Genomic DNA, 24,322 nt, shown 5'->3' with positions numbered 1-24,322 from the left:
CAGGAAAACCGTTTCTGTGAATCCCCCACCACATCTGCTCTCATTAGTCCTCTTCATCTGCGGGATGTGAGAAGACCATCAGAGCAGATGATTATGCTTACAAAATGTCCCTCCGCTGCTCTTCGGACCCCAAAAAGAGTCATCTTCTTTTAATTGAACCCATTGCTTTTTAATGTTAGGCAATAGAGATAAGAGGGGAGAGGCACATACTTGGGCTCAGTGCAGGCATGTGAGCATCCATCAAGTACCAGCACAGAATGTTCTCATATTTGCTTTCGCTCTGAGAGGAAGTTAAGGCAGGAAGCTCACTCCCCGCCCACCATTAGCAAACGACACCTCCAGCAATCACTTTATTCAAAACGGCCTGGTGCCGTACCTCAGTCCAATCAATGGCATTTATCTACTCTTTGAAAAAAGCCGATAATGGGATGAGGCAGCACAGAGAGCTAGAGGAAGGCGGGGGAGGTGTTAGCGCTCTAAAGTGCCTGGTCTCTTTATGTCCTTTGTTTAAATGGGAATAGAACATGACAGTGTTGAATGCGTGATTAGCCTTGAGGACGAATGTCAGTCAAGAGTCCACGGGGTCAGGAGGTCTCAACACCGCGCTGGTGTGAACAGTGACATCAAAGTGGAAACGTGATCTGTCACTGAGAATCACACTGCAACCATGAAAAGTTATAGGCAGATTCCGGCACCGAAAACGACAGTCGATGTTATGAGAGTGAACGCTGAAGAGGGAGATCAAAACACCGGAGAGAGACAAAGCCATTGATAGTTCCATGATCTCGCCTTCTGCTTGTCTGAGTTGATTTGTAAACCGGGGAAGTAAAAGGTCATCCTTGCGCATTTGGAATCAAAACACAACCTGGATGACTGGCAAGACTCTAAACATCTTAGAGATGTTTAGCTTTATGAATTGTGCATTTTCAAATCAATGCATGCAAACATGTGAAGAGAATATGAGCTCGGTCATGATGAACCCCTCCGCCCTTCATTTCAACACCAACCCTTCCCCAGCCGGTCTACATACCTGGTATGACACACACCTCTATGCTTACCTTGGAGTACATTGCCCCGTTAAGGACCTCTCCATTACGGATCCAGATGATTGACGCTGCAGGTTTGGCATTGTCAGCATGGCAGGTCAGATTGAGAGGGTCACCAGCTCTAAGGCTCACCACCGGCCCACCACCGATGACTGGGTCCTCTGGGGGAACTGTTGATACAGACAGACAGACAAGGTGTATGATAGCCATGAGAAAATAAATTATTACTGACAACATTGACTTGCCCATGGATTGGAAAGCCTTGGATACCTGCTATTTGTTATCCAGAAATCCACTGCCCAGCTCTGAAACATTTCCCATTGTCTCCACGGGCAACACTATCAGACAAGCGTCAACTGTATGATAAATTTGCTCGGGTTGTGCAATTTGCCAGTGAATCAGAACCATTAGAAAAATACATGCTATTCATATTGACAAATAGTGGGATATTGAAATTTGAAGTCTTGCATTAAAAATCTATGATGCGCCCCATAAGATGAAACTAATGACAATGACAACGGCCCCTGCAAGGAGTTGACAGCATGAGACCCAACCTCATCAGACAGTTACTTATGATGCCGACGGGAGACAAAACTTTTGTTCATTGTATACAAAATAGGTTTCTTCAGAAAAATAAAACCTGAATCAACCATTACTAGCTCAAATAATGTAATGACTTCACAGTGAGAAATGTATTTAAAGCTCAGTGAATCGTGCAGTTTGAGGCATGGGCAGAAATCTCAATGTGGTTCTCCAAATAACAGTCCACCCTGTCATCCCTCAAAGCAGATGAAGTGCACAAATAGAGTCCATGTCAACATTACATATTACTTTGTCAGTGGGTAACCCCACTCAAGCACAGAGATGTACATTTCTCCCCTTTAGTTCTTCTAGCTTTGGAAAATACAACAGAGAGAAGAAAGCATCACAACAGAGCTATATGTGCCTTAATGACTCTGATCAAAGTCCTATTCCCTTTTTACCCACGAGCTGATCCGTCTTTCTCCCCCTCTCTCTCCCTCTCTCTTTTTTTTTAAAGTGAAACTGCAGTGAATTATTGATTGACCTGAGTGCTCATTACAATGCAGATCTGGGGCAAGATGAAATCAAAGGCTGCAGGCAGCTGCCATATTCCCCTGCAATAGCGTCACGATTGGAAGGAAGGCTGTTATGGGTGAGATCTGTGCTGTCAAACAGACCTGAGATTAATGGAATGGGTTTGGGATACATTTAATGACGATAACTATAAAAGTGCTCTTTTTATGACGAACATATGTGAGAGTGTGAGGGCAGAAAAGTGTGCATATAGCAGTCTGTGTAGCTCACTTTTGAAATGAAAAAAAGTGAATTCCAAAGTTCCAACTTTTCTCAGCTAAGTTTTAGTTTGAAGCCGCTGACTATGTTTTCTTTTAATTATTACACGAGTTTTAGCTCAGATCTAGGCAGTTCTAATTCTATTAAATCAAACCACGGTGTTAATGCTGTTTTTGGTGGACAGCAATATCCATTCATATTTAGACTCACAATTACCTTTTGATGCAATATATTTTATCGACGGGCAGTTTCAGCTGTTCCCTCACTGGACTGAAATTACCTCTCTGTGATGAGAGGGATGGGATGCTCACATGAAATGATACAGCAGATAATTTAGCTTATGTGTTTTGATATTTTATATCAACCTTGCTCTTTGTGTTTTGCAAACATGTAAATGATACTGCAAATGATAACGAAACCAGTAAGAGCAGTTGAAGTGAGGTTGAAAGGGTGCAGGGCAACCTCAGAGGCAACATAAAGCCAATGGGGGACTGCCAAAGCTGCAGTCCCTTAAATAGCTACATGAAGCTGGCTCCAAAAGCAAGTCAGTCCCCACAGACCTCTATTTTACAATGCCCAACTTTACCACAGGAATAAACATGATCACAGTCTGGTGCAAAATCATTGTAACCTTGATAGGAGAATTCTTCCATTCATGACAATTGTATACGCAGGTGGAATATCAGCCAGATTGGTCTGTCTGGTTACGTATCACCCACCTGCCTCGGCTTCAGTCATCCTCCACCTTTATGACAGTTGTTTGAATTAGCTGACAGTTTGGCGGAGTCAGGCGCTGCCAGTGTAGCATGGCCAGTGCCCCAACACTGAGCTTCAAAACCGTTCTTCAGGAAGCCTGTGGGTGACTTGCCGGAGGGTTAGGCTATCTTTAAAAACACTACTCTGCCTTCTTCTCCTAAAAACCTACCCTGAGTTGCAATTTTTTGGTGAGTTTGTTTGGTTGAATCATAAGCAAACACATCAGTTCCTCTTCATTTGTTGTATGCGAAACAAAAATGCTGCTTATGCTATGCTCGCTGTAGTATTAGATCCCAATGTTACAGTGCAGATTTTGTCCTATGCAAAACTATGGACACATATCATGTGTGGTTTGATAACAACTCAAGTACGTCAGATTTCTGTCAAAGACTAATCCTAGTTGTCATGCTGTGGTTGATCAGCAGATGGGTTTGGCATTTTAGTCTTTTTTAGCTTTAATACCCTTTAATTACATAACATTATTGATAAAAAAATGTGGGAAAATGTTTGCTAGTTCAAATGATCTGAAAACACCTATCACTAACACACATTAACAGTGAGTAAGGACTGAATCAGAGCAGCGTGGGAACACTGAAGTCTGGAGTCTGACTGCACCAGACTACTCTAATAATTCTGACCAACTGGACCAGCAAATCTGCTATTTCAAAGACAGTTCAGACTCGCTGCTTCCTATTATGCACTCCAGTTTGAAATTCAGTGTTAATTCTCGCCGGCTCCCTTTCATCTGGTCTTCATTAATATGCGCAGGGTTGGGAGAAGTAGAGGAATCTCAGGTCAGCACAAGCAGATCAGACAAGCGAGAGTGCTGATCTAGGCAAGTGAGGAAGAATCTTTTGTGGGAATGGTCACCTCCTGGTCAGCATTTGGATACAAGGTCGAGAAGATCGCATTAGTTTTTTTTTTCTTTTGCTAAGAATAGAGCTAAGGAGTGGTATGCCAATGAGACCGGGAGCATGGGAAAAGCATCGTGAGCTCTCCAGACATCTCTCCCATTTGTCATTAAAGGAAACAAAAAAAAGTGATAGCACTTTGACAGCTGATTGCTAAAGAGCCGCTGTTATTGGCTTGCTGTCATTGCTCTCTTGCACACATGACTGAAACATTAATTAAATGTCAAGCATATAAGGCAGCCATAAAAGGTTTTATATGGAGAGGGGAAGATAAGAACGTAAAGTCTGACAGTGGTGACTGATAGGATTCAGACTTGAATACTGCAAATCCAGTGTGGTGATTTACCTATTATTACTCCAAGTGTTCAAAAGTCTTGAAGAAAGTGAGATTAAAGCCTTTCTTTCGATGGAAATATTCCTCCTTCACACAGCAGTGTCTGAAAATAGGTGCCGGGGTCAGGAGGTGAGAAAACTAATGAATGTGGTTATACTCTTGAAGACTGTTTTAGTAAGTCACTATATGCCTCCTTTTGACCTTTAACAGTCTCAGATGTCTGGTATTATCCAGCTTTACATTTTCCATTGAGGAGTGCCAGAGCGCATTGTGCGGGATACATTTCATGCATAGTGGAGCTACGTGGAAGAGGGAGTCACAGGCAAGGAGAGCTCCTCTTTTAGGTCATGTCCCAACGGACGGGTGCTTGCCAGCAAAACACTGAGAGTGAATTGTGAATACAACACGGAGATGAAGGTCTCTCTGCCTTCTCCCTGCACCGTCCATACCTTTACGCTCTACATTAGAGGTCCTATGTAAAAATGACAGCATAATTATCTCTTCAAATAACTAATGTCTCAACTTCCTTAGTTGACATCACTCTGAGATCACCAGAACTAAAATAATGAGGGACAAAAGTTTTTTTTTTTTTTTTTTTTTTTTTAACTAATCCAAAAAGGCAATTAGATTTGATTCTGTGAAGCAGTAAACTTCTGTTCATCCGTGAATCCAGGCACATGAAAGCCTTTGTGTCTGCCGAGGAAATGTGACCAATAACTGAACATCCATTGAATGAAAAAGAATGACAAGAAAAAAATAATTAAAATAGATATTTTGCACTTTCTCTTCATCTGAGATCTTTCACTGATCCTGTATCATGACTGCCAGGTCTGACAGTTATACCGAGGCCAAGCCTTGAACTTGAATCAGCCATCATCATTACTGGGCTGTTTGCAAACTCGGCAGTCCCTAATGGTTCTAAATTAGCTCTTTACTGCAGCCATTCGATGGACTTGGCATAAGTAGTGTGGTCAGTGGTACAGATTGATCGCTCCTCTTTAATTACAGGGCTGACTCACTGCAAACTCTGCTCCATTCACTGCTTTTTCCCCCCTCTTTTGGATAATAATGTAATCCCTTTCAACAGTTTCACAAATTTGCATTCTTCTGTGGGTGTGCAGACATGGATGCTGTCGTCCTGCGTTCACGCAGACATCAACTTTTGCAAGTATTTGAGTGACTGCAGCGTTTATATAGGAGTTTGGGTAAATCAAAGATGTAGAACGGCTATATGATGCTATACCACTTTTCTTACTACTTTGCTTTCCTCATTTGAAAGGGTTATTGATTTGTCATTGTGTCCAGTGGCTTCCTTTATATCATAAATGCCACGGTGTATACTAAGCCATTTTTATTTATTTATTTTTCTTCTTTTTTTTTTTTTTTGGCTTTGTTAGAGGAGAGTATCTTTAACCTATCCCAGTCTCTTTGGTATATTTGGTATATAAGGCCTCTAAAAAGTCTACTGCCTCACCCAGTCTGAGATAAGACTAGGGATTTATTTGTTTACTTGTCCAATTCTACAAAAGCTAGACATAAAAGACTATAATCCCTGCCTTGGACTCCTCAATCAAAAAAAGAGAAGAAAGGACACAGTGATGTCAGAAAGTGTGGACTTCAGTGAGATCATTTCCTTTTAGTGCCTAATCAAAAATATCCATAAACGAGACCAAGGCATATTGATGTGTAATTAACTCAACAGTGCACGGCAGAAAGTCGGTCACCTCCAAGAGGGGACTGAATAAACCCTGAGGGTCATAAAGCTGCCTTTTGCCCCATGATACGTATGAATTCTCCAAACAGCGGCGGACATAAAACTCCCCAACACAAAACATAAAACTTGAATTTATGTGAGGCTTGGCCGATAACATGCGCGGCCTGGAAAGCCTGCTTCGTTCTGGGTAACAACTGGTGTTGCTGACGGTGAACCTGCTGGGTTTTCTGGGCCAAACCAACACTGGGGGAAACTTCTCCAAAGAAGCCAGTGAAATCTTGCAAGCGCCCCGGCATTCCAGGAGCGTGAGCAAGGGAGGAAAAGCAATTTGGAGGCAAATGAATGAGAGAGGGGCTCCTCACGAGGAGGCTGGAAGGTGCAGGGGAGGGGGAAGGCTGGCAACGTGTAGCCTCTGTAACTCTGTGCTTCGGCAGACGTGTCCTGAACAGCAATGAGCTTCCTGACTTTCCTGTCTATTTCAGAGGAATGCATGCACGGGCCGCCTGTCACCCCGCCGCGACAGCTTGCAGAGTTTGTGATAGATAGATCAGGAAAAATAGAAGACGAGGAAAAAAGGAAAAATAAAAACAGAGGAGAGGAACACCCGGAGCAGGTGGATACGAGAGACGCGCGAGGCTCACTGGCCCAAATCACCGGCCCTCTTCAAGTGCTGTCATTGCACATCTGTTTGGAAGCCAGGAGATCTTCCGCCACGCGTGTGCACATCCACACAAACACGGACATATATATGCATAAACGAGACAGGAGAATGAAATAAAAGGAGAGACAGAGAAATGTATTTTACAGAATGGCAGATGGCAGCAGCCAACACTATGGCAGGCTGTACAAAATGAATACACAACATTAAAAAAAAAAAAAAAGAAGCAGATGACTGATTTGCAAAAATAAGCGTGCACTACTCAGAAAAAAAAAAGTAACGAGACGAAAAGAAGCGCGGGAGAAAGCAGTTGAAAGTGGAAAGGACTGGGGAAGGAGATGAAAGTCACGCGGCGGACGCAGATTAATTTTGGTAACCTGTTAATGAATGCAGTACGGAAACACTTAGTAAGCATTCGGTGAGTGTTGGTGTCATGTTCTCCGCGTGCGGCGCCAAATGAAACGCAGGGAAGGAATGATGAAGATGGGACGAGGAGCTGGGGAGATGCCAGAGCTGTCAGAGGCGTGCGACGCTTGCTCCGTCACAGCGCAGCCATGTGCAGCCCCAGAAGCTGCTCTCTACAGACTGGGAGGGTGCTGACATCGCTGCTCGCCACCCGGCTGAGCTGTGCTCTACAACCACGCGTGTGTGTGTGTGTGAGGGTGGGAGGCAGCCAAATCAGGATTCAGGTTCCAAATCTTGGTTAAAAATAAATATATATATAAATATATGTATAAAACTCTTATCCGAATTTTCTGCCAATGAAGGGCCCTTTCGGTTTTGGAAGTTTCTTCACGCCAATCACAAGTTTGCCGACAACATGCGCGGTTAGCCGAAGCAAATCTATTTACTATGTAGTGTGAATTCCAATCAGCTCAGCACCTGTACACAGTTGGTACTGTTGTTTTGCAGAGCACAGATGTATTCATGTCATTTCTCCTCCTTCTGCTGAAATGCCGAGAGGGGAGGAAAAAAAAAAACATCCTACATACAGTCTGTCTGCCATAATCGCACACCTGTTCGCTGCCTCTCCGATATCATAGATGTAGTTATCATCCCATCTCGTGTTGTAGACAAAATGGCGAAAGAAAGGCGGCGTAATACGAATGTTAAAGTCAAATTTTCTCCCAGAATGACTGCCATTTAGGACACCTTATCTCTCCCCATGCTACTGAGATGCTTGGCTAGACTTAAATTAACTTTTGTAAGAGACAAATTGGTTACTTACATGGGAAGCTGCCAAATTTAATAAGATTTTCTCAGAATGTGGCTCTCTCACGCACACTTTCAAGAGCATTACTCAGTGGGACACGTGCAGCTGACTTCTATGACCGTAAATCACAGGGAAAAGACAACAAAAGCGTGCGCGGATCTACACAGGCAGAGTGCTTGGAGTGAGAATAACTTACGCCACACCCTTCGTGTGCTGAAGCTGTCCTGAGACAGCCGTGGAGTGCGCACGATAGTTTCAGTTTTTTACTTGATAAAAAATTTCTAATTAATTTTTTTTTTTTTTTTTTTTTTTTACCCCTGCCCTCAAAGTTCGTTTCCATTATTAAAAGGATGACAGTGTCATCCTTGAGAAATAATCATTTCAATTCAGACACATCCACAGAAATGGCTGATTCAGCTTTGGCAGTTGGAAACAACAACAACAAAAGATACCCTTGGGCTTTTGTGTACATGCATATTGCTGCTGGAGCGTGGGTCCAAAACATTAACAATGCAGCAAAGGGAAAACAAATATCTCGCACACAATGGCTCATTCAAATGGCATGCTATCAATTATGTTTGTCAGACGACCAGCATCGCATTGTGTTTGTGAATGCCTTTCATGTTGAAAGATCTTGTGGAAGGTCTTTGAGTTTCACCCTGCAACAGTACTTGTCACATGTGGAGAGAGACTGTCATCAGACATCGACAAGAGCGCAGCCCTAAGAAATGTCATTTCACGCTCACACAAGCCCAGATGCATAATATTCCTTTTTTAATAGTTTGCACAACAATCCATATTAACTACATAATCAGTTGCTCAGTTAGTAACTTTTTGATTATGGTGTCTGTAATAAGTATTACTATTGTGACTGAGATGCCAAGTACAATATATATGTTTACATAATTACTGAGATATCTGCGTGGTTTTCTCTGAACTCTATTTTCTGCTAATGGAGTGTCAAGCTATTAATTTGCTCCAAGCGAAACAGGTTAAACGTCATTTCGCAGGCGTTCCAACACCTTCTGCCTGATCTCCATAACTTCATCTGCAGCGTGGCCTTAATGAGCGCACACTGGGCAGAGATGGAACACTGAGATGTTAACCATTCCACAGTCTTTGTCTGAAAATAACTCCTAAAGGTCAAAGGAGAAGCGATCAGCAGGAAATCTGCATCAGTAATCAGTAACATAAAAAAAAAAACGCACTGATGGTAGTTCAACTTTAATTAATAAAGAGCATAATACGGACCAAATTACTATTTATCACGCTGTTATCTTTTGAGTTTATCTTTTGTAAAAAATTTTAAAACTTCAATGAACAGAGATTACATGGAAGCCTCTGTTCATTCCGCCTTAGTTTGCAAACTCATTGTCTATTCTGTCGAGACCGTGTTTTAATTTAAGAGAGCTCAGTAATCAAAGAAGTTCACAGCTCTCCATTGACTAGGCACTAAGTCATGAAAGAAGAAACGGCAGGAGTGAATGGAAAAATAAGACGGCAAGAGCAAAACAAAACAAAACAAAACAAAAAAAAAGCCATAAAAGAGAGACTAATCTACTAAAACAACGGCAATGTGTTATTATTATGGCACATTTTCCTGTTTGGAAACGTGCTCTAGATTTATTAAAAGAATTTTTCAGCCTATAATCAAACAACGGTGATTTCTCTCCACTTCATTGTAGCGGTTGGGGACAACCTAAGGATTGCAGTAAAGGTCTGGAAAGGTGCCAGCTCGCTGCGAGGGATATAATTAGCCTCGGGGGTCATTTTTGGACCTGAAACCCTGCATTCTCTTCCTTCATGACTAATTCACAAGACCTTGATTCTCCTTTGGCTCGTGAGGGTAAGCCTGCAAGCCACGCAAACGCTCGACTGGGTTAACTTCACTGTCTGTTTAGTCCCGGGAGCTTTCTGATGAGGGGACCCCTTTGCTGTTTAGAAACGCTGATGCAGTCGGCGTGCTTTTTTAACCTTTTAATTTATGTCGTAAATGGGCCGGCCAGTCAGCCAAGTGACGCCCTTCAAGGGCGCACTCTCCGAACCTTTGAGAAGCTAAGAGGAAAAATGAAAAAAAAAAACATACAACCCCTATTATTTGGCTTCGACACGAGCAAATGTTATGTTATTTCCGGGGCTTATCAAAGTGAAGAGGAGAGCAGTTACTCTGGTGTGGCACATGGAGGAGTTTGGGCTGATATTGAGTTATGAAAGATGGAGATAGGTGGGGTGGGGGTTTAGATTTATTCCGCTGCCTGCTGCTCGGTGGAGGGAGGGTGCTCGCGTGTGCACTAGTGGGTGTGAGTGCGCGTCTAAGCATATTCAGGTATGCGCGCGTATTTGTGTCTGTGCGCACACACGGGTAGGTGTGTGCGTGGCCGTAGCTGTCTTCCAAGTCGATAGACGCACTCTGTCACCACTGGCAAGTAATTGACAGCCCGGAGTTTGCAGTGACACAGGCCTTGCATATATTTCCTCCATTACCTTGTGTGTACGTCAGCCTGGAGCTCTCCCTGGCAGTGCACTCAGGAGTCAGCTAGCTTGGCAGGGGATTAAACAAACACCTTCTATTCGGGCTTATGGGGAGGAATGATAAACTCTCTCACCCTCAATAAGCCAAATAGGTAATAAAGGCTCCCCCTCTCTCGCTGCTGATTAGTTACATAAATACTGTTGGGCCTCACTACCCGCCGCTATGTGTTGCTAGCCATCCAAAGTCAAGCTAATAATGTTTCGCCTTTTTAATTACTTGGAATAGTCAGTGTAGGTTGTGCCAAATAAGAAAATCACAGTATACGGAGGGAATTAAAAACAAAAACCAAATGTAAAAAAAAACAAAAAGTAAAAGAAAAAAGAAAGGTTTGAATGGACTGGCAACTGTTTACTCCTGCGAGGGGATGTTTTCACAAGAAATGGCAGTTTCACAGCCATGAATATTCTCAAGGCTACTAAAGAGGCAGCAAAAAGGGATTTTAAATATCATGTTTAAATAGTAAAAAAAAAAAATGAAATAAAAAATCCCCTTTAGTAAAAACAGTTCAACGGCCAAATTGATCAAATCCACTGACAGCGGCCTTGCACACTGTGAGGATACACATCTTAAGCCTGCCACAATTATTTTTTTCCCTCCTCGTTCTTGATGCCATGGCAAAAAGGTAAAAAGATTTTCAGTGCGGGAGCTGCTCAACTTTGAAAGATTTCAACGTGCAGAGTGAGATGGACGGCGCGGAAAACAGAAAAGCGCAGACACAACAGGCATTCTGAGCTCTCTGTAGAATTACCCAGAATTATTCTCTTATATCCATTTGCAGAGGGGCCTTGGCAGCCAGAGAAATGTTACGCCGCAATTTGTCTTCCCCTCTCTCTTTTTCCCTCTCGCTGCCTTCTCCCCTACAAATCGTTAGCTTCACTTTTCATTAGGCTGGATCAATACGGAAGATCAGTCGCTGGTGGTGAGGGCTGCGTGGGGGACGCCCCCACATCCTCTCCCTACTGTTTTTACTCTTTCTTTTACCCTTGTTCTTTTTGTGCTCTGTCACAGGCTCTCTCCTGGCTGGTGGAGGCTGGCGGAGGCGGCGGGAAGCGTGGAGGGCCCGAGACAGAAACGGGAGGCAGAGGTTGGAACGTGCGCTACCCAATAAGACAGAAATGGCAACACTGAATGATAACCCAATAAAGTTTAATTAAGAGCCTGTAACCTCTCAAGCTTATGGTGGTAATGAAAATGGAGGCTGCATGCAGAGGAAGGAAATTAGAGTGGAAATGTAAGGGTCTGCAAAAGTTCAGTCATATTGACACCGTCTACCAAATAGGAAACGTTATCACAGACTGAATTCCTTCTTGGTGGCTTTATTTTTTTTTTTTTAATCTTTTTTTTGGAATGATTGTGGATATTACAACTTGTGAAAGTGTCGTTTGTGTGCGTACCCATATTTGGGTGAGTTTGTTTCGACAGTAACAGTAAAGAACAATGCATTTTGTCATTCTTCTTTTAATTTCAGCTTTTCTCTCCAGGGGTCACCCTCTCTTCTGCATCCTCTTCTTTCACACCATCTAGTACCATGTCCTCCTTCTCTACACCCATAAACCCCCTCTTTAGTCTTCCTCTCTACACCTCCTGCCTGGCAGCTCTAAATTCACTAATATATTCTCTATCCCTCCTCTGAACATGCCCGAACCACCTCAACCCAGGCCTCACTGACTTTATCTCTAAAACAGGCACAAAAACAACAGCAAAAAGCAAATAAGTGAGGAGCCGGTGATGCCAGCGCCGCTCCATGCTTTGCGCCTCGGCTATCGGAGGGAGGTTGGCGCGAGCGCAGTGGCATTGTTTGGACTCTGCGTGTGTTTGGTTCTGCTTACCCAGCACAGTGAGACGGGCGGGACGGGACCTCATGGCAGCCTGGACGGCCTGGCACTCGAACACAGCGTCATCCATCAGCTCGACGCGCTGGATCCGCAGATGATGCTCTCCTGAACCATGGTCGCCAATCACTGTGTAACGAGGATAGCCTGCGGCGCAAACACATTTTGCTCGTTTTAAATCACCCTCAGAAAATAAAATATGGCCCACCTGTCAAATAAACAAATAAATAAATAAAGCTTTTCAGAGGCCATAGCGTGTGACGTGTCCTTAATAATGTTTATTAGAGCTGTCAAAGCATAAAAAACAAATAAATGTGTCCTTGTTATAATGCACTCTATTGGCATGAACATGTTAAATGAGCTGCAAAAGCAGATAAGTTAAATAGCAAGGAGTCAAGGAGAGGATTACTTTATTGGTGAATACTGCTTGATTGTTCATTTCTTTCATTTACTCGCAATGTGCTTTCATGCAGGTTTTTATAGGACTCCTGGCTATGCTAATGAGCTGCTGTGGAGGTTGCTGCATTCTGCAGAATGATGTTTTACTGCAACTGTAAACAGGAACAGCTCGAGTTTGAGGTGTTTTAGCATTGCTCTGTGAAGTGATTTATAGTTCAATAACGCAAGAAAGCAGAGCAACATCCACGAGACCTGGGCGTTTAACACAAGTCAAGCGAGATGGTTTCAAAGATATCCCCTCAATTCTCATCAAATTATGCATCGCGGGAGTGTTGCGCGGTGCATTTCTCCACAGGGGCAAGACTCTGAGATTCAAAGAGTTTATTGTCACACAGTGTGCACATTACAGAAACATTTTTCCCAGTGCACTGATTTTTTTTCTTTTGCCATCTACGCAAACAATATAAAATATCGAGAATAGAGGAAAATAGAAAAAACACATACAATGGGCAGGAGGAGGAGGAAGAGAATTTTTTTTTTATATCTCACTCCATCTTCTTAATTACTGTGGAGACAAAAAAAACAACATAGAATTGCTTTTCCCTCCACTAGTCCTTCCGTAACTGATCTATGATGAAACCAGAGGACTGGATTACAAGAGCCTTACATGAGAAAAAGACCAAACATTTAACATTAACTTTGCTCCAGCTTTGCGCTTTGTAAAAACGTCCTTCCCTTTTCCAAAAAAGCTTCACCAGCACCGTCCAACTGTGGGGTCACTGCCAACAAATCTCAAATTCCCCCAAAAGTTTGTCACTGGAAAGTCTTCCCAGTCCGGTTACATGGTTTGGTTCCCAGATGGAACATAACAGGTCGGTCAGTCTTATAGCAGTTTTTAATTCCTTGAATTTGTCTACTGCGAAAACCCATCTTAGGCTCAAAGTCCAATTACAGACTGTTGCTTCACTGAATTCAGTAGCCTTTAATAGAGCATGAAGTGGGCCTCATTATATGCTGGTGGAGTGAGTTACAGCCTATTAAGGCACTCTCTGCATTTCATCCTCCTGCATGTAGCCTTTAATCTTAAGGTTCTACAGAGAAGCATGAAGGGCAAAAGTACACCTAAACATAAACATTAACACCAGACAGAAATAAAGAAGGTAACACAGGCGCTTGCTAATACGGGCAAAGAGGTAACATTGAAACCTGTCAAGGAGATGAAAAAAGTTCTCTTTGACACGTCATTTGCTACAGTGCCTCCTACGCTGAGGAAAGGTGGCTCTTCGTTGCAGGCTGCGTGCACCCGGGTTAACAGACGCCTGATCACAAGCCAAAGCATCCATTAATTAACATTAATAACCAGTTATTGTAAAGGGGCTTCCCGCTTTTTCATACCCATAATGACTAAAATAGAAGATATCACATTATGCGCACAAGGTCACCCAGAGAACCATTTTGCTTCAGTTTTATGTCCATTGATGAGATTCAAAGCAGTAATGCCACAGCGGATCACAAGGGTAATGATCATTGCGCAAATCTGAATGGGCCGACCTTGAGTCGCCTCTAGTAAGTAGGTCTTACCTCTGCCTGCCGCCATAGAAACCTGCACTCTGTTTTTGCTCGCCTTAATTATTGCAAGGTACAAGCCATGTAAATTTATGTTACACATACAGATGATCACGCAGGTTACCTCTCCCGTGCCTGAGGCAAACTAAGAATAATTTTGCTTGCGCGAGGACGTGGCTCTGCTCCAGTTTCATCTCTCTGCATTAGCCGGATCCAAAAGGAAAAGTAATCTGCATTTATGGTGGATAGTAAATGATAAGAATGTTATAATCTCATTTTCAGAGGGCGCAAACATACTGTAATGTGTTTGTGTCACCTTATGAGCACCTACATCATGCATTTTTGTCAAAATGATTGAAATTACCCTGGCGCACATGAAGACTGATCACCTCTGCACATGTGATGTGTACCTATGCAGGGCCATTGATCTCGGATCTCGGTGAATTTCAAAGACACAATGTGTTACCCAAAGCAAACAATGTAAAATAGGCCCATTAAGGAGTAATGAATCCATCAGGGGGGAATGGATTTGTCTTGAGGCTAAATCAATGGCGGACGTGCATGTGTCTCCGTGCATGTAACTATACCTCACTTGAGGCGTGGCCTAGTGATTTATAGCACTCTCCTAAAACGCGTTTCACACAGTGTAACCACCAGGGGATGAAAACAGGTTTTCTAAAGCTGCGAACAGGTGACTGTGGGCACGACTTACTCGCGGGAGGCAGCAGTGGCACACGGTCTCTCTTCTCGGGGGCTCATTCTGCTGTAACCCGTAAATGTGCAACATGGCTTGTGGAGACACTTCCTTCACCATCTCTTTTTGTGCGCCCACCAGGAGTATTCACTTATAGCCGCTTCGCCTATTGTCCCCGTCATCACGTGCAGCAGATACGTTCCATGTCATGCATATTCATGGCATTGATTGGTACGTCGAGCTGCTGTGGGGCTACTTCACTTTTCTTTAATTAGAGTGGAAAACCGTGACACAAAAGGGAATGAAAAGGAAATTCAGGGACAGATAGGAATCATTGGCTTTTGTGTGGTGATTTCTTGAGCTGAATGGTGAAAGGAGTTCTCTCGGTTTAATCACTGCTCCTGTGAATGGAAACAGGTCCCAGGCGGAGCGCTCTGCCAACGCAGCCTTCTTTCTATGAATAGCCGAGCAGACCTATATTACTGAAATGCCACGTGCAACATTTGATTCGTCGCACTTTTTATGTATACAGCTGCCACTTTCCTTTCATTGTGTACATCTTGCGCTGATGTACCATCACTCTTACTGCCGCATGCATTGCTAGTTTAGGTGAGGCAGGGGGCGGTGGGGGGGGATAAAAAAGGACAGCTGTGGAGCGCTTTATTTTGAAAGAGTGTCATCTGTCTCAATAGAAGGCACTCAGCCCCTGTCCGTATCACAGGGTTGATTCCAGCAGCCTATTTTATCCTGGCAGGCGGCTATTTCTCTTCATACAAAACCCTGGACATTTTTAACACTCCGACTCCACATCTCTGGCCCGATTATTCATCCAAAAAAGAAGAGGGGGGGTGGTTGTTTGGATGACCAGGATTAGTGCGTCACGTCCACGACCGCTAAACTATTCACAGATGCGCTGTTAAAGGGTGATCTGCTGCAGCTCCCTTGAGTGTGGTGACCCAACACTCTCTCATTTCCCTCTTTCTACTCCTTCCTCTGACTTTGCCCGTTGCTGAAATGTAATTTCAATCTAGATTGTCTTGTCTTGTTAAATCAATAAAATAGAAGAGGATAAACATCTCTGCTCCACTCTGACCCTAAATAAAATTGTGCTCTCCCTCTCTCTCTCTCCCGTCTTCCCTCCTCAATTCTATCTCCAGCAATCATAAGTACTCTCCCCGTCTGCCTTCTCTTCTTCCAAAGGAGACTTGGAGACTGCAGGACTATTGTTTACAGCTACCTCTCAGCCTCCCCTGGGTCTGATAAGGACCTGACGAGAGAAAAGCAGGGCTTTACTGGGGCTCTGTCAGCCGCTGAGGTTTAATTACGGACCACATCAGCAATGGAGAAGGCCTCTGAAAGTGTTTGCTAAAGGTCAGAGGGTAGAAGACCCCCGGTCTCCAGCGCAATACATATTTAATCACTTGGGATCATAAGAGACATTTGTGTTTTGAAAATGGCCACAGTTGGACACTGTGTGCCTTGAATTGCAATTAACTCCAGATTCCTCAGTTGTCTCAGAGTGGAGGCTTGAGAGAGCTGTGAAAACAGACCGCACTCTTAGAGAGTAAAGCTTCCTGCTGCGCACGGAGCAATATGTGCACATTCAAACCTAGTCGTGTTTTGCTAGAATTTAACACTCATTGATGCAGGATTTTCTTACTCAATATGTCACCGCTTCAAAAGGATTGAAATGTTTGTTCGGAGGAGTGATGCGCTTCCTTGAAATTCATCATGCTTATGAATATACATAAAGCTTCCGCTGGTGGAGCGACCGGCTACTAAATGACAGTGCGGCAGTCATTTTTACTCCAAATTAAACAATTAAGACAATTATGCATTAGGTGCGGCGTAATTAGAGGACCACAGCCAGTCTTCAAAAAGCTATTTAGCAGCCTGGAGCACCAGAGAAAGACGAGTGCAGCCGCCGCTTTTGCATTTCATTTGGATTTTCGTGCTCCGCTGCCAAACGCGAAAGTATGAGAGATTTAACTCGGCATGTAGCACAGAAATGAGAAATTAATTTTTGATTCTGTTTGGTCACAATGAGTAACATAATTATTACACTGGTAATATAATTCTTCGTCTTTTTTTTTTTTTACCACACTTTTATGGGACCTCTTTTGTGTGTCTGTCGTGTATCTGGCAGAGGGAGGCTTGTCAGAAATCAGCCATTTCAATTTGACAGCTTTATTAGCGAGTGTAATTAATAGAGGAAACAGAAAGAGGGGGGTGGCAGAATCAGGGTAGCGCGCTCAAGGGGATAAATATTGTTACGTACCGGAGAGGTCTCTACCCACTCCGAGTGCCAGGCCGTCTTTGATCCACAGGACGACACCGTGGTATCCAGGGATGGTGCATGGTAACGTCACAGGCTGGCCCGCCACCACCACCAGGTCCTGTGGCTGCTGGGAAAACATGGCCGTCGCTCCTTGAAGGCAAAGAAGAAAGAAGGGGTGAGGTTAGCTCCAGCCTACTTCAACCCTTATGTTATGTAACATAATCAAGACAAGTGGCACGGAAAATGGGAGATTAAGGAGAAGAATAAGGCAGCGGTTATGAATACTTTCAGTCAGTGATTGAAGTGCGGGAATGATGGGAAAAGTGACGGAAGCACACAATGTGCCCATTTTCCCCAATTTCGCTCAAACCTCTTGTCAGGCTCACGCCGAAAGAACCCTAAAGGGTGATATACAAATGTGGCACATCTTTTTACTATTCATGCTACAGACACAGGATACTGTACGTACATCAGAGGTGTCAGCGCAGCACCAGGACTGAAGCGCGGGCTAAGAGACAGGCGTCAACAGCTCGGCTTGCTTCATTTATGAAGGATGTCACCGTGCAGATGGGCTGGGCCCGTACACACCACAGCAGATAACACCGTCTTGTCTGCCAACACTGCTCTAGTGGCATACATTAACTCAAGCTCACACCCATGTATTCCAACTGTGCAGCCCCTATTAGCTGCACTCCTGTGCTGCGTGTTCAGGCGGAAAGTAGTGTGTAGTGAACTCCATTAGAGGCAGAGGGTGTGTTAATGGGGAAGGGTGCCGTGGTGCTAGAGGTGTGCGTGAGTGCTGTGAATCAGAATGGAGGGTACCAAGTGGCACTGATGTGTAGTTAGAAACACTGGCAGGCTGCCTGTCAACTAAAGCCTACACGCACTGACATGCATTCATGACACTCTCAGTCTGCTTTGAGAGCACAAATTGCAGCAAAGGTTTAAAAGTGCTAGTTGCTCCCTCACACTTTTCCCCAAACAGTTTTTTTCACAGTTCTTTCTTATTTCCAAACTTCTCAGTTCAGTTGTTTAGATCTTGTTGTCTTCCTCCTTCTCCGTCAGCATAATATTTTTATTTGTCCTTGATTCGCACGGCGGCACAGATACCGCACTAACTGGAGCACGCTTCGCATTTACGCTGGAACGGGCGCGTACATGCAAACCCACCGTTTGATCTTAATCACATGCACATAAAAAGCTGTGGGAAGATTAGCTTGTAGTGAATTTCAATAACGGAGCAAAGACGGCACTGGACGGACATTAGAGACAGTTTTTCCATCTTACTGTATGTCTTTGTGTAGTGCTGCTTCCTCGTATGCTTGGTTTTATATTCAAGGAACATGACTCATCCTTCACAATTTCAAACCACAAACAAAAGAAAGATTGTCGTCATACAAGAAACAAATTGCTACTAGAATAACCAAGTTACTTGTGATGGATTTCGATGGAAGTTTTCCTATTAATTCATGCAGTCTCCTTGTATTCACTGTCTCACACACCGTACATGATCCTGTTCACTGCCTTTTTTTAACAACCTGCATCAGGAAGGAAGAAAAAAATAATAATAACGCGCTGTTTTTCAAAGCACATGCCAGGCTTTTCATCATCTTCAAACTTAACACCATCTCCATGGTTAAGTAGGCCCCTCCACATGTGTGTGCCTTCATGCCGGCTCTGTGAGACTTTATCTTGCCGTATGCGCTGCCCTTCAAACCTAGACGGCTTTGTTCAGCCCTGACTGTGTTTCCCACGTGAGCCGCTTATCTCGGCCGTACTCCGCTACCCAGTCAGCGCGCGGATGAATCACGCCAACGTATAGACAGCCACTCAACAGATCTATTGTCTTGTTCGCACCGTAAACACCAGGGATCTCTGTATCTGCTCAGTCATGACAGACATTATCAAACGGTCCAGCCTGTGCAATAATTGATTTAACACTGGAGGGATCTCCTAGCTGGTAGCACACGTGTCTGCGTACTTCCTAAACTACCTATATACCCGCTCCTGTCTTCATTATCTGTGAACACATATCCCTAGTTTGCTCTATATATTTAATGATGCACAGAGATTTAACGTAGGTCTTATTTTGAGTTTTATCTGAAAGTTAGGTTTAATGTTTATGTTCAAATGTTTGACTGCTCAGAAAGTCATTTCAGATGTTGTACTTGTACATGTGTCTCACACAGAGGGCTAACGGCAGGCATGCACATTTCATCATTTATCATAATCAGATCGTTTATTGGTCAGTACTGGCGGGTGTTCTGGATTGGATTTGTTTATTTCAGAACACATGCCGAAAACAGATTACGAGCTGGCCGCGGAGCTCTGTGCCGCGCCCTGTCTGAGCAGTCGAGTTGTGGGCTGCGCTTCCAAAGGGAGCTGGCAATGCTTCCTGGTGCGCTTCAGAGATACAGCTTCCTGTTTGAACCTGCTGTGGTTTCAAAAATGGGGAAATATAATGACCTAAATGCTCTATGATCTGTTCCCTGAGAGGCGTCCCCCAGGCTGTTGTTATCAGAAACGATTATCCAGGATTCTTTGGAGGCGAGCTCAAAACATGGACACACACCGATCAGCCGCAACATTAAAACCACTGACAGGAGAAGTAAATAACATTGACCATCTTGTGGCAATGCTGGGAAACTTTTGGGCCCGGCGTTCATTCATGTAGCACCCACCTAGACCAGACCAGACACCCCCACCCCAGTGCAAGGATGGAGCCTGACGCATGCACACATATAAAAAACGGTTTAAGAACAACTCAAAAACATACACACACATTCTGCAGTTTGAAGGACAACAAACAGAGATACCTTAACATGGTAACATGTCAAACTTAAAGCCCCTTCTATTGGCTAATGAAGGGGAAAAAGTTGTCCATTAAGCCTTTGTTGCAGACTGCATGCGTTTAAAAGACATAACATTTCCCTGACAGAGAGAATCTACAGGCATCACATGCTCCTGTCCAATATAATTGGAATTGTAGGATTTAGCATGCTTGGACCTTGAGCCTCAATGGGGAAAAGATGTCTGCTGTATGGCATAGAAACAAAATATGAACAGCACAAGAATTATGTCTGTTAACCAGTAACCACCAGTAAACCACAAGGCTGCACTCAATAAGGATGGTTGTCAGTGAAGAACACAGCAGTGTCTCATGCGGTAGACTGGGTTGTCCACTAATAGCAGGGTTCACTTCCCTGGTTCCTTCTTATGCCAAAGTGCAGAAGGGCCACCTTGCATAGCAGTCAGTGTGAATGAGAAATACTGTAAAGTGCTCTGAGTACCACTAAGGTGAAAAAGTGCCACATAAGTGCAGAGCATTTACTCAGAAGCCAAACCCTTCTGACACCGACTGTGACTTCAAACGTGTTTATCTTGAATTGGAACCTGACACTTGAAACTTTCACCACATGAAACAGACATTCTTTAAAAAAAAAAAAAAAAAAAAAAACGTCTTCTTAAAAGTTGGCACTTTGTTGCCATTCTACGTCTGATGTCCTCAAAGCTCCATTAAAATAGACCGGCAATAGAGGGGATCAAAGACTTAACTGACACCAGCTTGTACTTGTTACTTACGCAGTTAAAAAGTGACCTCCTTCATTCAATTTAAAGCCTGGCTGCGTTTCGCAACAAATGTGTCTTCATAGGGACACAGCTGCCGAGAAACGGCGCGACGCGTGTGAGGAGGCTGCCGCTCACATCAAGGTGGCTACATTCATTCATCCATCCATCCCCTCTGCAAGCGAATAAATCTCTGTCACATCTGCCAGATTCATCCTTCACTGGGCATAACAAAAAAAAAAACAAGCCACCCAATCTACCTTGTCTATACCCTCTGCCAGACATGGCACGCAGCGGACCGGAGACAACCTGCCTCCCTCACTTATTCATGAAAAACATTTTCATAGTGCAATTAAGAATTAAGCACCTCACTTTATTCTTCATCACTGACAGTAATAAGAGGAGAGGAGGGCGATTACGCTCAGGTGCCCACAGAGCTGGAGATGCAGATTAATAAAGCTTTATAACGTATCCTAATGGGGTTTTCTAGAGAGCTTGGTAAAATAAATATATAAATTAACAAATAAATAAAATGGCAAACGGTCCAGACATACCAATTTGTTGCGAGTCAAATGCGCCTTGGCTTCAGGGGTTAGGTTCTGCGAGTGTGTGGGCACACGGAGACACAGGAGAAGACACCTTTTGTCTGCCGTTAGAGACAACACACGATCCCGTGGGTTTGTTTCACTCAGAAACAGACATCTATGAATAGATTCACAGCGAAAAGGAGAAAATAATAATAAAAAAAAAAAAGCCAATGACTTGTTTTCATATAATGTCTGAAAAGATTAGTGACAGCAGTGGAGAAATTGTTTTGCCTCAGCTCTCTTTGGATTTGCGAAATTTTGTATTAGCCTTTTGCTCAAATCTTTTATACTCCATTATCTACCAACTACTCTCCCTAAAGACGCGCTGCAGATTTTGACAATCTGATCACACACTTATACTACTCATAATAAAGGTCGGAGCATTGGCAATAGTGCAACTGTATTGTCGAGGATTAGAAGGCATTGTTCAAACATCTTCACCAACTAAGAGGAAGTCATATTTGCCAACGTGGGGATATAACTGAAAGGTTCTTCACAGGCATAGACAACTGAATCTGTTGAATCAGATTGGTGCAGAGATTTATCAGTAATATCTACACAAAAAAACATGTGGGAAATGCAAGTAGCTGTCTGCATTTCAATATCCACATATATGGGGTTGTTTTTTTTGTTTTTTTACATAAACTGGAACTGAAAGTAAATTATAGTGTTTTCATGTTTACGCCATCATCAAATCACATTATGTGATTCACGCTGGGTTTGATTGAAAGGTGAGGCCCGGGATCTGTGATAAGGACTGCCCGGTTGTTTCAAATGGTGTAAAAAGCAGGTAGTTAAAATCGGCACACGGAGCCATATTCATAATGCGGACCGGCACTTCGCATTGCCTAATGTTGTCATTTCACTTCAGATAATTTGTTTACCATTGGACGGCTGCTGCATTTCCACACACTCCAGCACTATTTTCCCCTCAGTGCTAACTGCCCCCAATTTCATCGCTCTTTGCCAATCAGGCCTGGAAATTACCATTACGGACACACATCCAGCCCACTTCAGAGAAATAATCAGCATGCTGTCTGTGCGGCATGTGGCCACACAGCACCAAAGCTTAGCCTGGGATCATTATCAAAAACTATTACCCCTCTGGCCTGGACATTTTATACCAGCAATTTAGAAACACGGGAGAGCTTCAGAATATGGAGGAGTGGATGGGTTAGTCATATGTGTTGTTATTTGGTAGGCAACGACCGTAGTTTCTTTTTTTACGACATTGCTGCTGGTGGTTTTCAGTGGTAGGACGGGAGAGAAGAACAGGTGCGAATGTGATTCCGTCTCTCTCACTGTGTGGGGGAGTAATGCACAGGTAGTGTTGCCACAGCTGACAGGCTGCTTGTTAAAGGCTGCGAGGTTAGGGGGTCACTTTAGTTATTCTTGTAGACTGGATTGCAGTGACCACTAGAACCTCCAGTAAGTCAAACGAAAACTGCCGCCCCTGTTGGAGATCCAGCTGGTCCATTTGTTGAAACCACAGAGCAGGATGCGCACTGCGGGGAATAATACAAAGCGCATTTTCCATCTACTTTCTTCTCCAAAGTTCCGTAAATTATTACTCAGCACTTGCTGAAGAACTGCTGTGGTCTTTAATTCAGACCTGCCGCTCAATAGAAATGCCAATCCTTTGCTATATGGGTCTAAATGTGGATCTCTCCCTAATATATATATTCTCAGCCTCACCATAATGGCTGTGATTTTTGCACTATAATTATTTGCAGCATAATCATTAATTTGACAGGGTCAGTAAAGCGCCACAAAAGAATGGCTTCCAATCTCGCCCGTGGTTATAAGACCCCTTTCTGTGTTTGTGAAAATTAGTTTCAGATTGGTGATAAATGCACTCTGTAAAATGTCTGAAAGAGCATTTTCGATGAATGTGGAAATAAAAGAAAGAAAGAAAGAAAGAAGAGAGGCAAGCCCATTTTCAGAGGTGTTAAAGCAGCATTACTGCTAATGTGTTACAGAAACTTGGCAGTGAAAGAGACAGCTAATTACTAGCCATAACCACTGAAAGTCACGCTTCAGTCGAGCGTGTTTTGTCGTTTAATTTATTCACGATGTGACTTCAGAAGTCACCCAAAAATCCTGATCAGCTGTGATCGATCCACAGAGTGTTCGCGAAGGCATTTGATATTTGTCACTCATCAAACCTGGAATGAGGTGTATTTCTAATAACACACATTGTGGAGCGGAGATGAATGGTGCAGTATGCCGTCACAAAGAAAGGTGGTCTACACAGAAGATACCTTACGTACAACACATTTTTCATGAACTCAAACCATTCGGACTGAAATTGCATTCCGCATGTTCAGAAAAGTTGAAATTACATGACGCGGGGAACAATTATCTACCTTCGGAGAGAAAGGGAACAGCAGGAATGACAAGGACTCAAATATTTGCAATAGTATTTATCATAAGTCTGCTGTGGGTGGTTCATCAAATTCACTGGAATATTGGCTTTTCTTTCTTTTCTTTTCTTTTCTTTTTTTTTTCTTGCTAGACGCGACGCATTTCAACGTTTTCCAAGCTGCTCTCGCCAAGGCTTTAACACAAACTGTGACACGGAATGATGTAGTGTTCCTCAGCGCAGTTAAGACTTTTGTTACACGGGCCATTCGATTAAGACAAAAATATAATCCCTCAGACGCAGCTGTTGATGCTACAACAATAGTAACCAATGATGAATATTTCATAACGCGCCATCGCTCCATTAGAGGAGGCACGCATTACTATCAATCTGTCTTCCTCATCAGAATGTTCAAACCTCGTTTTCCTGCCTGTCCACTTGTAAAACAAACACTATATACAGACTGATAATACGCAGAGCCCGTCTGCATCGTGATGCCTGCCATTATGAGTACATTTTGTCTGTGGGAATGCAAATTCATGAAGCAGGGAAGATAAA

General features: G+C 43.4%; 1 protein-coding gene across 11 annotated transcripts in view; it reads right to left on the bottom strand.

Annotated features, from left to right (window-relative positions):
* Positions 1-24,322, bottom strand: part of kirrel3b (kirre like nephrin family adhesion molecule 3b) — a 151,789-nt gene that overhangs the window by 46,075 nt on the left and 81,392 nt on the right. For 7 of the 11 annotated variants that reach the window (XM_047594518.1, XM_047594519.1, XM_047594521.1 and 4 more), the window contains exons 3-5: positions 17,249-17,398; positions 12,309-12,458; positions 1,047-1,216 (exon numbers count right to left, since the gene is read on the bottom strand). In XM_047594518.1, coding sequence (XP_047450474.1) covers positions 1,047-1,216; positions 12,309-12,458; positions 17,249-17,398 — 470 coding nt within the window. The remainder of the gene's footprint in view (positions 1-1,046; positions 1,217-12,308; positions 12,459-17,248; positions 17,399-24,322) is intronic. The other 4 variants (XM_047594520.1, XM_047594529.1, XM_047594523.1 and 1 more) reach the window with 1 other exon arrangement.

The sequence above is a fragment of the Mugil cephalus genome, chromosome 9, assembly GCF_022458985.1.
Source record: "Mugil cephalus isolate CIBA_MC_2020 chromosome 9, CIBA_Mcephalus_1.1, whole genome shotgun sequence".
NCBI lineage: Eukaryota > Metazoa > Chordata > Actinopteri > Mugiliformes > Mugilidae > Mugil > Mugil cephalus.
The sequence above is the reverse complement of the archived record's forward strand: the minus strand, read 5'-3'. Positions and strand labels throughout refer to the sequence as shown.